Source organism: Vanacampus margaritifer, chromosome 1, assembly GCF_051991255.1.
Source record: "Vanacampus margaritifer isolate UIUO_Vmar chromosome 1, RoL_Vmar_1.0, whole genome shotgun sequence".
Lineage (NCBI taxonomy): Eukaryota > Metazoa > Chordata > Actinopteri > Syngnathiformes > Syngnathidae > Vanacampus > Vanacampus margaritifer.
The window spans coordinates 53,798,255-53,811,868 of record NC_135432.1 but is presented as its reverse complement, the minus strand read 5'-3'; the positions used below and the strand labels follow the sequence as shown (position 1 = coordinate 53,811,868).

General features: G+C 39.3%; 1 protein-coding gene across 2 annotated transcripts in view; it reads left to right on the top strand.

The window, feature by feature from the left end:
• Positions 1 to 469: 469 nt before the first annotated feature.
• The window catches only part of prkd3 (protein kinase D3), a 44,101-nt gene continuing 30,956 nt past the window's right edge, over positions 470 to 13,614 (top strand). Inside the window, exons 1-2 of one of the 2 annotated variants that reach the window (XM_077548843.1) lie at positions 470 to 777; positions 1,644 to 2,236. In XM_077548843.1, the coding sequence (XP_077404969.1) occupies positions 1,949 to 2,236 (288 nt within the window). In that variant the 5' untranslated portion in view covers positions 470 to 777; positions 1,644 to 1,948. The remainder of the gene's footprint in view (positions 778 to 1,643; positions 2,237 to 13,614) is intronic. The other variant, XM_077548758.1, reaches the window with a different exon arrangement.

Sequence of the window (13,614 nt, the reverse complement as noted above, 5' to 3'; positions counted from 1 at the left end):
GTGTTCTTGAGCAATAAGGTCCCTTTTGTTTACATTTCATGTCCCCTAGATGAAATTCACTTTCTGAGCATCACAAAGTTATAATTATATATGTCCACGTGTTGGCATAATTTTCCAGCGACCAACCACCCTTACCCTGGCCTCCTTCAATTCTTTGCGATCTCGTGAATGGAAAACCATTGTTAGTAATGCAGAATTCATTCCCTTAAGTAACGCTGACACCTGCTCAGAGCCTCTTAAGTGAGTGATATATTTTCAAGTGTGTTACAAACGTTTCAGGGCCGCGTGAACCTATATCCCCCCCTGGAATGGATAAACGTGAAATAACGGAAAATATCTGCGCATGCGCAGTGTAGTCGGTTCCTCAGTGGCGCCATTGTTTCACAAGGTTTGTAGTTTAAAATTTGCAGGCTAAACATGAAGTCTGTTATAGTGACGCTACAGAAAGACTTCAACTCCCAGCGAGCATTACGGCTTTCCTATTTAGTGTAAATGGGGGAGTAGTCACAGCTGGAAGGATAATAAGATGCGCATGAATTTACTACAGTATCTGAAACAACGATAAGAGAAAAATAAATGGACGGCTTCGTTGGTCATAGTAAGCTTTTATGCCAGTTTTTGTTTCGGTGTTTGTTTTATTTAAGTTCGGTTTTCCTCGACGATTCTTAGCCAAGTGCAAGTTTAACTTGAGACGCCGCTTTCCGCAGTTGATGGAGATTCAAAGTTTGTTCGGTCCACTCGCATTGGAAAGAAATGCGTCCTTCGCTGACTGTGAAGGTAAAGTATCGCTTCTTAAAATTAAAACAATATCCAAGGACTCGTTTGTCTTCGGGTTGACAGAAAGTTCCACCGAAGCGAAAGGTCCGCTTGACATGCATATTCAAGCTTGTGTAACTTATTAAGTTGTTATGGTGTGCTATCGGTTTGTGTTCTGCCAGCATATCGAATAGAAGTCGGGAGGTTTGCACGCTTCCGAACCTTCATTGTGGATGTTAATGACTTAAATTGTTTTACATGTCGGATATATATGTTCCTTTTAAACTTTAGATTTACGATGCCATTGTTTTTATGCATGCTAAGCGGCCCTAAGATGAGTAAGCTAACCAGAGGGTTACACAGTCCGTTTTACTATGGAGAGCTACAAGAAATGGCTTTATGTGGAGATAATTTGATTGAAATATATATTTACAAAATCGATCGAATGAAGTTAGCAATAATGTCTGAGGGCAACGTTTCTCAAACTTGCACATAAAAGTTGAACAGAAATTGTACCTGAATAAACGTTTGAAAACAAGTATTATTAATTAAATGCAACTACTTCGTTTTATTTAAAATATAAACTAAACTGTATTTAACAAATGTACTTTACTTAATTCAAGGAGTTTAAGCCACTCTAAAAGTATGCACAGTTTGAATATTTAATTCTGTGATTCTCGGGACTTCACACTTTGAGAAATAGCACTGAGAAATATGTATTTTGTAATGTTAATTGCGTAATATTGAATGTGCAAAATTAGTGACACTAAGAAACGGGCTCAAGTTCGCTCAACCCTCAAATGTTTTCTTCTTCTGTAATTTAGTAAGTGTAGGTCCTTGCTTTGTTTAAATTACAAACGTTTCTATGTTTGTGTTTTTGTTGACAGGCTTCCTGTGGTCAGAGTGGATCAGTGACTTCAGTAAAGGCAAGAAGCACCACATCAGGATATGACATTTATTGCAGTGATATTCTAGAGACCTATTCCTTCTTGTTTTGCCATCTTGTGAGCGGGTGTGTAAGCTCGGGTGGGACCAACGGCTTACCCCCCCTGATTTCTAAAGCCAAGGTGACACAGTGGAAAACTATACAATGTTGACTCACTAAAACGTACCGAAAGGATTCCCCGCCATAAATCCTGTCACCGAACCCTCCAGTATTCAGTATTACACGTCGCCATTGGGATAAAAGCCAATGTCTGCCTCCTCTCCCACATCCTTACCTCGAGCCTTTCTCCACTCTCTCTATCCGCACCACCCGACCTTGCCACCCGCTTTGTCCCCATCCTCGGCTGGACCGCTGTACACGCGGCTATCCAACGGAAATCACAGTGTCCCCAGCCCCACCGACTCCCGTAGCTCTTTCCATGGGGTGTCTTTCTTGCTGCAAATTGGCTTGACCAGAGAGACTGTGAACCTGGAGGGCAATGACCTATCACTGTCCGCTGTCAAGGACCTGGTGTGCTCTATAGTGGACCAGAAGGTAAGAATCACAATTAAAAACATTTTATTTACACTTTGTATCCTATCCATCTTTAACATCTTATAAAATTAAAATCTCTTCACAAACACATTCATACCCACTGCAATTTAAGCAGCTATTCTGAAGGCAGCAGTGGACCAACATGCTGCATCAGCATGTGTGTTGTCAACTGACCATATTCATCTATTGAGGTGTTCCAAAACAAACATCTGGGCCTTCTGCCCTGTAACTGACACAGCAGAAGCATACGCACGCGCACACGCACACACACACGCACACACACACACACACACACACACACACACACACACACACACACACACACACACACACACACACACACACACACACACACACACACACACAATAGCAGTGGTGGACAGTCTGGTAGTGACATTGCATTTTAATGCAATGGACCTCAAAGTTGCACAAACATGCTTAATCACTACTCTGCGGTTTTACCATTGCCCAAGATACTCAGCCTCAAAAGAAGTTTTAGAGGTTTAGACTTCATTACTGATGCAATAATTATACCTATTTGTCTGTTTTTGTATTTTACTCACACAATGATCACTTCATCGGCTCCTCCAGTTTTGTCAACCTGATCATGCCTCTTTGCTTTGTAAGTGTAAATTTGACGTACAATATTAGTAACAGTTAACAATGCACACAATTATTACTCTGTGTAACATTAAAATAATGTTAACACAGATTTGCGATTGCAAAATAAATGGGCATGTTTTTCAATGTAACTTTATCAGTGTACATGTAGTGAAAAATTTAGTTTTGCACAATGCACAAATTACACATGGTAAACGATACTTCATTTTATATAGTGCTTTTCCACCTTACAAGGCCCTCAAAGCGCTTTACATTTGACTACTCTTTCACCTTCTGATGACGCAGCATCAGGAGCAACTGGGGGTTCAGTATCTTGCTCAAGGATACTTCAACCTGGTCAGAATGGCATGGGATTGACGTGTTGTGAGACGACCACTCTACCACTGAGCCGCGCCGCCCTCAGTATATATATATACAGTACTGTGTGTATATATATATATATATATATATATCTATCTATCTATCTATCTATCTATCTATCTATCTATCTATCTATCTATCTATCTATCTATCTATCTATCTATCTATCTATCTATCTATCTATCTATCTATCTATCTATCCATCCATCCATCCATCCATTTTCTTGACCGCTTTTCCTCACAAGGGTCGCGGGGGTGCTGGAGCCTATCCCAGCTGGCTTCGGGCAGTAGGCAGGTACACCCTGAACTGGTTGCCAGCCAATCACAGGGCACACAGAGACAAACAACCATACTCACAATCACACCTATGGACAATTTGGAGTGTTCAATTAACCTACCATGCATGTCTTTGGAATGTGGGAGGAAACCGGAGTACCCGGTGAAAACCCACGCAAGCACGGGGAGAACATGCAAACTCCACCCAGGAAGGCCGAAGCCCGGACTCGATCTCACGTCCTCAGCACTGGGAGGCGGACGTGCTAATATATATATATATTTTTTTTTTTCTAAATTCAAGACAAAAAAACGCATTCTCTAAGGATAAGGATCATCAATCTGTTTTTGTGTTGATAAAATCTGAACCACAAATGGTTTTGAAACATTTTAACTTTTGTAACTCATACCAGTGTAGAAGTAAGTTCAATGCTGTGTTCATTGTGTGTATATAAGTGTGAAATTGCCGTCTTAGTTTTCTTTCTGTGTGACACATCGCGCTTAACCAGGGAGGCTTGTTAATGACAGTTACACAGTTAGACTTCTTTGAGCCTGGGAAGTGCTCATCTTCACGTAAACACTACACGCTGCTGACTGTGCCACGCACATTCCGTTCTTCTTTTATTATCGATGTCATTTGATTGTTGCTTCAGAAAATGTGTGTATTACTCTTGTAGCTAGCTATGCTACAGATAGGCAAGTTTCAATTAGATCATGTGGTCATTTTGTATTTGCCATTCCTGGTTGATGCCATCACAACCCCCCCCCCCCAAAAGTAAATTAGTTCTTCTTTGTCAATTATTCCTTTGATAGCACATTTCTCCACAAGATTTTGTACAACTTTAGGGGCATTCCACTCACTGTAGTGCAAAATAAAAAACATTTGTAAATGCCGTAGAAGAAAATTAAAATCATACTGAGAAATTTCATACTCAAACATTTCTAGCAAAAAAGAAAAGAAAAAAAAGAACTGGTGCAGGAGCTTACTTACAACAATGGCAGTCATTGGACAATTGTTATTGTGCAATATTTCTTGTGTGACATGTCTTCAGTTGCTAAACGGTGTGTCTCTAATTCTATTTTCTTATTTTGGGGTGTTACATTATATTTTCAATATTACCTGCATTCTTCTACTGTGAAACCACTATATAGGTACATTATTTGCTGCTTTGCATTCTGCCATTATCCTGAAAATCAGTTTGTACTATATATTCCCACAGTATTTTTCAGTCTTGTTGAGCTTTTTTATTCTTTCAATTGTAAGATTTTATTTTATTTACTAAATGTGGTGGTTTTGAACTAAAAGCAGTTAATTACCCTAATCCAATAAGCCAAAGTAAATTACTCCACACCACAAAGACATTTTTGTGCATTATTTAATTGACACTTAATTTGATTTGAAATGCATATTTTAAAAATTCAGCGTTTTAAGAGTTCTCATCACGCTACCCATGTTGTACTGCCATTTGCCTGCTTAAGTCCATTTTTGTGGGATTAATGCTCTGCATATCCTGCTTGAATAATGAAATGGAAGTGCATTGTATTTTTTTCAACTGCTCGTGTGTAATTATGATTACAGTACACCATTTGTTATTGCAATTATCATTGCCTGTAGAAAGGGAGGGTGATTAAACAGCACACTCCAATCAGCTGCCTTGACCTCAGCATTTGGGAAGGTCAGTGGTGATTGATCAAAGTGAGCAAAAGTAAATGTGCAGCAAACTTGAGGCACTTGAGGATGATAATAAGGCTAATTGTATTGGGTCTGATTTAGATCACCGTTAATATTTTTTTTCTCCATACAGCAGGTTGGATTCACTGTTGGTTATGTGGTTATGTCATGATTTGTTTGCACTTACTGTGTATGGGTACTGGAATGTGGTAATGTTGCAAAAGTATGTAACAAGAAAAGGATGGATTCACAGCTAGAACAATATCTCTTTGAGGAAATCAGTGTACATCATCATATTGCCCCATGTCAAAAAAAGTCAAGAAGGGTTTTAGTTGGGTGAGTTTGATGCAGAAGACTTTTACCCAGCAATTCCTACAGGGATGAACTTCAACAGACATTTTGAGATGAGACCTTCCAAAATCTTGTAGTCTTGTAGTCTTGTAGTGTTGTCCTAACTGGCCTTGTGCATGAATTGATGAAGCCAGCTCGAATGACTGGTGAGACGTTAAGACAACCATAATAGTCAGTTGTGATGAATAAGTTTCCCAGAAATTATTACGATAAACGTTGGTAATATTGTGGATGCTGTTTATTGTATGCCACTGATTTTATGGTATTGAAGCGTCACAATTAAAGTAAATCCATTTAAAAAGCAATTAACTTTTAATCATCAAGAATATGCAACTCTGACATTGAAATGTAGAACAATAAATCAAATATCTTTAAGATTAAAAAAAATATATGTAAATATACTTATTACAAGCACATCTCTGTAGTGGCAGACTAAAATGATATGTCTCTCATCTCTTTCAAAATGTCCTAGTTCACTTGATTGTAAAAGATGGAATGACTGTTTTGGAAATGTAACTTTTTGTTTTAGGTAGTTATCAGCATTTCTTTAAACAATGCTTTAGCAACAGTGTTGAATGGCATTATCTTTTTCACTATAAAGCCATAAATGTTATCTGTGATTTGTTCTCAAACTTTGCAAGTCCGGAAATGAATGTTCCTCTTAGTTCCACCATGCTATTTGTTACCAGTTGAAGAAATTGGATGGGATAGTTTGGTTTTAAAAGGACTAAACGTTGAGGTTTGTTGTCAGTTTGCGACTTTCTTCATACAAATGCGACATACCAGATCATTGATGTTAGCGGAGGCTCCGCATTCAACTGGCTTGAATCCAAAATGTTCCGACCCACACGGTCGCTGTGTCATCGGTTTTAGATGAATTCCATTTATGCTGCTCAACTAATATACTGTAGTATTACTTTAGTAATACTGTAGTATTCTCTGTACAACTACAGCCATCAGGAAACCTAACTTAGGGTACACAAACTCCTCTGCTTCAAAGCGGTTTCCACCGTCTGTGTACGTGTGTGAGTCCCGCCTCTCATGGACAAGCCAGTTGAATGACAGGAGATGGAAGAACGCAGCAGGATGTTGATGATGCGAGTAAACAAACACGCATGAGGATGACAGGTTATCGAGTCCGTAAAAAACTATCGCGTCTGTTTTTATATATCACAATAAGTTGGTATAGTAATTATCGTGACGGGCCTCGTGATCAAATGAGTCAACTTGATTGAATGAGAATATTCGTAGGCTCTTACAAAATATTTCCAGAAGAGTTGATGCTGACAGACCAACCTCAGTCTCTTTACAATAAACTCTTGACTGTACAGCTGAGCATATAATAAATCATTTGACATTATAATTTTGTGGACATCATTACGACGGAACATGTCCAGAACATTCAACCACATTGTTGTGCATTTCTTCTATTAAACCTAGCTAAATACAGTGCACAGTACCAGCTGCTTCATGAAACCAGCCATATGGCTTTGATATCTGTGGAAATTATGACTGCAGGCCCTTTGTACTCCACTCCATCCTTGCCTCACTATTTGCAAGAAATGCGCAACACGCAGTGTGCTGAACTGCGCCGGCACTTTTCTCCTTTGGATCGCTGACCATAGCTTAGGCCATCACAAGATCTTAGCAGTCAGCAGAACCTCCCGTTTCTGTCAGCAGGAAAATGACAGTTAAGCATTTGAGATGTAATGTGGTAATATTACCCTCGCACCCACCCCTGTCCTTCTGTGCTGCCGTTTCCTCTGGTGAGGAAAAATTGTTCTACTTCAACAAGTGGGTCAACGCTCAGTCATACAACAAACATGAGTCATGATCCCAATGTGTCCATGTGTGTATCACTGAATGTGTCCATTCACTGGTACTGAAATGCTGTGTCAGTAATTGTGAACATTCAAACTAGTTTACTTTACGTAATAGACACAGTGAACTCTTGTAATATTGCGGTAATCTTTTGTGCCCACTATAGCAGATTTTTAAGCAGTTGTTTTTAATGTTTTTTTTTTTTACAGTATACAGCAAGTTTGCGTACCATTGCCTTCATAGTAATGGCATGTTTTGTGCTGCAAATTGTTCGCAAGCCATGGATACAAGCCTTCACGCTGTACTAGATACTCAGGATGTGGTTAGACCTTTTGTGAATATTGCAGTGTCTTAATGTTCTCATATTTATTCTATGCAATATATCATAGTTCCAAGGTTGACTTTTCTACCTTTTATGAACGCTTATGGTTTCAGGTAATGTAGGCTGGAGATTATAGACTGTATGTATATGCCTCATTCATTCAAACTGCTCTCGACTTGGCAATGACCCCATGAAAAGATTTTTTGTTGATTTTTCTCCTGCTGTCCTTAAGTGTGTCCACAGTTGAGCTGTAGAAAACATTCACTGTATTTAGTATGTCAACTGTAGTTCAGGGTAACCTGATCCTAATTAGTTCAATCTTAGTAGTATCTCAGAGCTTCATGCCCTCTGGAATACTACATCCACCTGGGGAATGAATACATTGCTAAAATTGATTTCCAAAGGTCCACTTTTTTACTTAGTGAAGAAGTAAAGAAAATGGATGGATGGTAAATTTATCACATAGCCAGACATGATAGTGATACCATCAGCTGCTTACTGTTAACCTGTTCAGATGTGGAAGGTATGATCAAGCAGTGTTAGGAGCTTTCTGGATATCTACCCATTGAATTGTTTTGGTCATTGTTGGAAGTTGGGTGCCTATGAACTTGTTTGAGCTCCGAGATAATTGTGAAGAAGTGGTCCCTTGAAAAGCTGCATGTAGCCAACCAGGTTTCTGAGAACCTTCCAAACTTACTTTCTTGACTTTTTGTTTTTGTTTGTTTTGCTTCGACTTTCAAGTTTAAACTAAGGTACACACGGTGTACGGTGGCAGTGAACTCACTGCACAATAACAATACTTTGTTAAATAGTGAACAATTTTCCCAAAAAGAGCCTTCAAGCTGTTTAATGCCACTCCAAGTTGAAGTTTACTGTCAAACTAAAGAGAAAACTAGAGAATTACACTGTGTGTATTCAAAACAGCCAAAGCATAGCCCTTCAGTTTAGCTTAATGCTAACGCTAATTAGCATCTGTGTTGCGTAACTTAAACACTTTAGGCAACTAACTGAAAACAGCAATAATATGTACACTGACAACAGTAGTCACTTTCCTATACTGTATCTTCAGTCCTTTGTGTGGAATGACTAAAATACTGATGATCTGCGATAGCAATTGAGATGTTATGAATTCCAGAACACACACACACACACACACACACACACCACTCTTCAATATATCCTTACTGTTAGGGGTGTTAGAAAAAAATCGATTCGGCAATATATCGCGATATTACAGCACGCAATTCTCGAATCGATTCAATATGCGGCCGAATCAATTTTTTTTATGGAAATATTCAACAAAACGTCTTACTTAGGGTTAGGATTCACACATTAAGGATGGAAGAATTGTTATATTAATGGAACATTAAGCCTTAATATTTTATTTCATTGCTGTTCAAACATGAAACAGACTGCAACCTGTTTGTTAAACGCAGTGGCTCAGTTACAAGCCTGAATTTTCAGATGAATACATTTTCATACAAATCTTAGTGTACATGTACAAGTTTACTGATTTGTATTTTTAAAATTTGAGTAAAAAATAATAATAATCGCAATAATCAATTTATAGATTCGTATTGGGATTAATCAAATCGATTTGTGACATATGAATCGTGATATGAATCTAATCGCCAGGTACTAGGCAATTCACACCCTTACTAACTGTATGATAGCTTCAATATTCATAATAATGCCTCAATAATAATTATATCAGTCTGTTGATCTTAGACTGCTCCATGAGCCCAAGGCGGGCACACCAGAAAGAGCAGCATTCAATTGATGCAATGTGACAAAAACAATCTAATTCTGTTTCATTATGTTATTACTGTATGTTTTTTTATGTTTAAGGTACTCTATACACTGTAACTGTGTAATATGGTAAATGTTTGCTGAAAACTGTAATTAGTATATTCACCTTATTCCTAGCCCCAATGAGCTTCTTCCGAATGTATGAGGATGACATAAAAAAGTGGCCAGTGGCAATGTACAGTCGCATTTTTAGCTACGTTCTGAACTCTGACGTGTCAGACAGTGAGGCAGTGAGCAGTCTCAAAAGTTCTGAGACATCAGTACCTGCAAAGTAATAAAGCTAAAAGAGGTTGGACACAGTTTTAACCCAGCCAAATGCTTAATCTTACATCAACCCAACCTCAATTCACTATGTTATTGACAGAATTTTACTAAAGAGAGTTGTGTCCTCCATACACATGAAATCATACCTTATGACACTGCTCTCTGTCTTTATATGGCACCCAGTAGGGCCCTCAGGAATAAGGTGGCTAAAATAGGATGACTTTTTGTTACTATCGAAAGGGGAATGGTACGGTGCAGTGGGAAGGAAAGTTTTGGCACAGGTAGCGGAAGAATAAATTGAGCCTTTGATTTAAATTTGAGTTCCATAGCAGCAACTTTAATTTAGATGTGCCTCGGCCACAGTTTTCCCCATCGGTTTTTCAGTCTTGTGGCTACTAGTCTTTGGTTCAGGCCTGAATAAACTGTCTCTGTAATTAGCGTGACAAAAGACTTTTTCCAGAAATAAGCAGGCTGGATTCATCAACTTAAAGCAAAATAGCAGAATATTTATTGGCTTGGTCTTTACCTTTCGAAATATCACTGTATCCCTTATGCAAGTTAACAGCAATATTCCTTTTCAAGACTAATTGTGTTAGCATTGCATTGCACCAGGCTACTGCGTGTTTGCTTTTATTACAGTTTCATCACTTGCATATACTGTATTTGTTCTTTAAATAAACAAGGGGAAATTGATCATTAAAAAAATAACCTTAAAAAGAGAATGAGAAATATGTCTGTGTGGCATTTCTTGGGATCTTGACTTAAGTTTACATTGTCCAAAATTAACAGAAACACACATGGAAAAGAAATCAAAATCTGTAACCCCCCCCCAACCCCCTTTTGTCACAGGGCTTGATGTGTGGCATACATGGTGCCAGACATATCCTGGAAAGCATATTCAGCACCCTCACAAGCAAAAACAGGTTACTCTTGAGTCAATATTTGCAGTGTTGGTATTGGTTCGGAATACGCATTGTTATCGTGTCAGCCCTTTTACAACTGAGATGACTTTCAGTGTGTGTTTTTTACACTGAAGTCTTTCAAAGTAACGGAGTTGCCTGACTTGATATCACAATTGGGACTGCTGAAGAAACAAAAGTTTTCCATGTGTTACTCAGAGGCGTTCTTGCACAAGGAATCTATCAATTTCCCCGGTCTTGGAGTAATTTGTGGAAAAGGAGAGAGGAGGGAAAAAAGGGAAAAAACATCTCTGTAGTTAAGTGAGCTAAGTAATTTCTACCATCTGCAGCGCACATTTCTGCTGCCTCATTCTCCTTTAAACGTAAAGTGGCATGGCAGAACAGAAGGCTCAGCCACAAGAGTTATGGAATGACAGAGTGGAGAAGGGTGGTCCTTTCCAAGGGCAATGAACAAGGAAGGCTGGGACGGACGGACACGTTGGCAGGCCTCATATGGGGCACAGAAAGTACCTGAATGCCCCGCCATTCATTCGGTGCCAAACCATCTCTAGGGGAATGCTACCAAGTGTGGCTTTGCATTGGAATGCCCTTCACCAGGCCAGTAAAGGGAGATTATCCCACATCAATCCAATCTCTTGTTAATGCCGGCTGAATGGGTTGTGTTTGTTAATTTATTTAATCGGTAGGCAATAGTAAATTGAACCATTTATTAATCAAGTCCCTGCGACTTTGTCCTTGTGAAGCCAATCACCTGCAGTAATTCACCATTATGCGCTAAGACACTCCACCAACCCAGAAAAATACATTTTGATTTATTAGAATAATAAATCTATTAGTGGATGAGGAAACCTCCCATTCATTGTAGTCATTAACAACCCAACTTTTCGCTCCTTGGATTGAACTAGTTGGCAACGTGAACACGAGTAAAATGGTCATACACTGTACAAATTCAGCTGACTCGGTAAATCTGGCAGTTACGGCATGTCCGAAATTTGACAGTGATATTGCTCAGTGTTGAACCGTATTTTACATTATCTTTTTTTTTGGTACATATCCATACACAAATAATCAGGGAAATGTGTTGCTGTTTTCTTACCGTTGTTTGTAGTTAAAGCATTCGGAATCAACCAATGGCAAAAACATTGCGTTGTTCTGGCTTTGTTGTGAGATTTGGCACTTAATAAACAACACACACAACCGACACTGTCGGAACTTGGGTGGAAAAGCAATGACCCAACTGTATGTTAGCTTTAGCAGTTTGAGTTGAAATTTAAACACAACACTCTAAAATCCTACTTCATTTTTCCAACTATTCGAGGATTTCTGCCTTGACAAACGTGTCAAAGTGACAAATACTTGAACCCCTATTTAAAGCTGACCCAACCATTGCATAAGTATATATATCAGGTAGGTAGTTTCTAATAATGATTAAAGTGCACTTGCAGATTTTTGTACAATGTCTAAATAGTGACCGAAAGAACAAGAGCCAGGATGCAAGCGGCTGAAATGAGTTTCCTCTGCAGCGTGTTCGGGCTCTCCCGTAGAGATAGGATGAGAAGCTCGGTCATCCTAGAGGCGCCTCAGGGTCGAGCCGCTACTCTTTTACGTGGAGAAGAGCCAGTTGAGGTGGCTTGGGCATCTGGTTCGGATGCCTCCTGGTCGCCTCCCTGGAGAGGTGTTCCAGGTATGTCCCACCGGCGGGATGACCCAGGACACACTGGAGAGACTATGTCTCTCGGCTGGCCTGGGAACACCTTGGGATCCCGCTGGAGGAACTAGTTGAAGTGGCTGGGGAGAGGGAAGTCTTGGCTTCCCTACTAAAGCTGTTGCCCCCAATAGTAGGGAGTATAACGAAAACAAGCGGAATTGGAAAATCAATTTTGAATCAATAATGTCAAACATGACAAAACCTACAAATACACTCCTTTTTCATCGCTAATTAATCTCTTTGAAGGAAATGTCACACTTACAATACTGACAAATTGTATATTGTAAAATTTATATTGTAAAATGATTGTCTACTTTCACCCCCCCCCCTCAAAAAAAAACATTGTATCCTATTCTCTTGAACTGAGATGTACCTTTAAATCAAATCGTTCCACTTTAAAATGGACTATGCTAAACAGCCATATCAGGTTGACAGTTCTGATCCACACGGCAGCAGCAGGTTGTAGAATGTCTTATTCTCTGTTGTTTTCACAGTACTGTTTGCTTTTCCTGTCTTTCATGATCTGTCAAACTGATAGGAAGGTGGCAGCGGAAGTGCAATTAATGTTGAAACAACAACAATAATACAAGAAAAAATCCTTGTTGGGCTTTGGAGCAGTGGTCCGCCGACTGGTACAATTGGTAGCGGGCAGCACAGGTTATATTGAAGGGGCAATTTTTTTTTACGTGGCAAAAAATTTGTGGACCACTGTTCTGGCGATAGCACATCTTACGCAATGCTATTGGCGCTGCCGTTTTAAAAATAAATTAAGTTGTTTTTTTTTTTTTTTTTTAACATCAGCGATAAACTCACTACACTTAACAACCACATTTGTTAAGTGGTTTGCAGTTAAGCATATAGAAACCCCTCTTAATTTGACTCGATTTGTCACTGAGTCTCTTTCTACTGTTGTACTTGTCGTTGGTTAGTTCCCCTCCTGGGAGCCACTCCCTGTTTCCATATTCTCACTGCTCCTGCTCTCCAATCTGCTGTGGTCAGCGAGGCAGCTCAGTCTGTACAGCCGATGTTCACATAGCTTCTCCCTCCACTGCACTTGCTATTATTCTTCCCCGTCTGTTTAAACATTTGCAGATATTGCCTTTCTGTCTCTGTTTTTGAGAGAGGTGACAGCTTGAGTCTTGGATTCTGGCCATGATTAATCTCCTCTTAAAAAAAAAAAAAAGTGATACAAAGTGGAAGGGGTTTTAAAAATTAAAACCTACCAGTGTGTACGATGGCTGGCTAATCCCTTGTTCA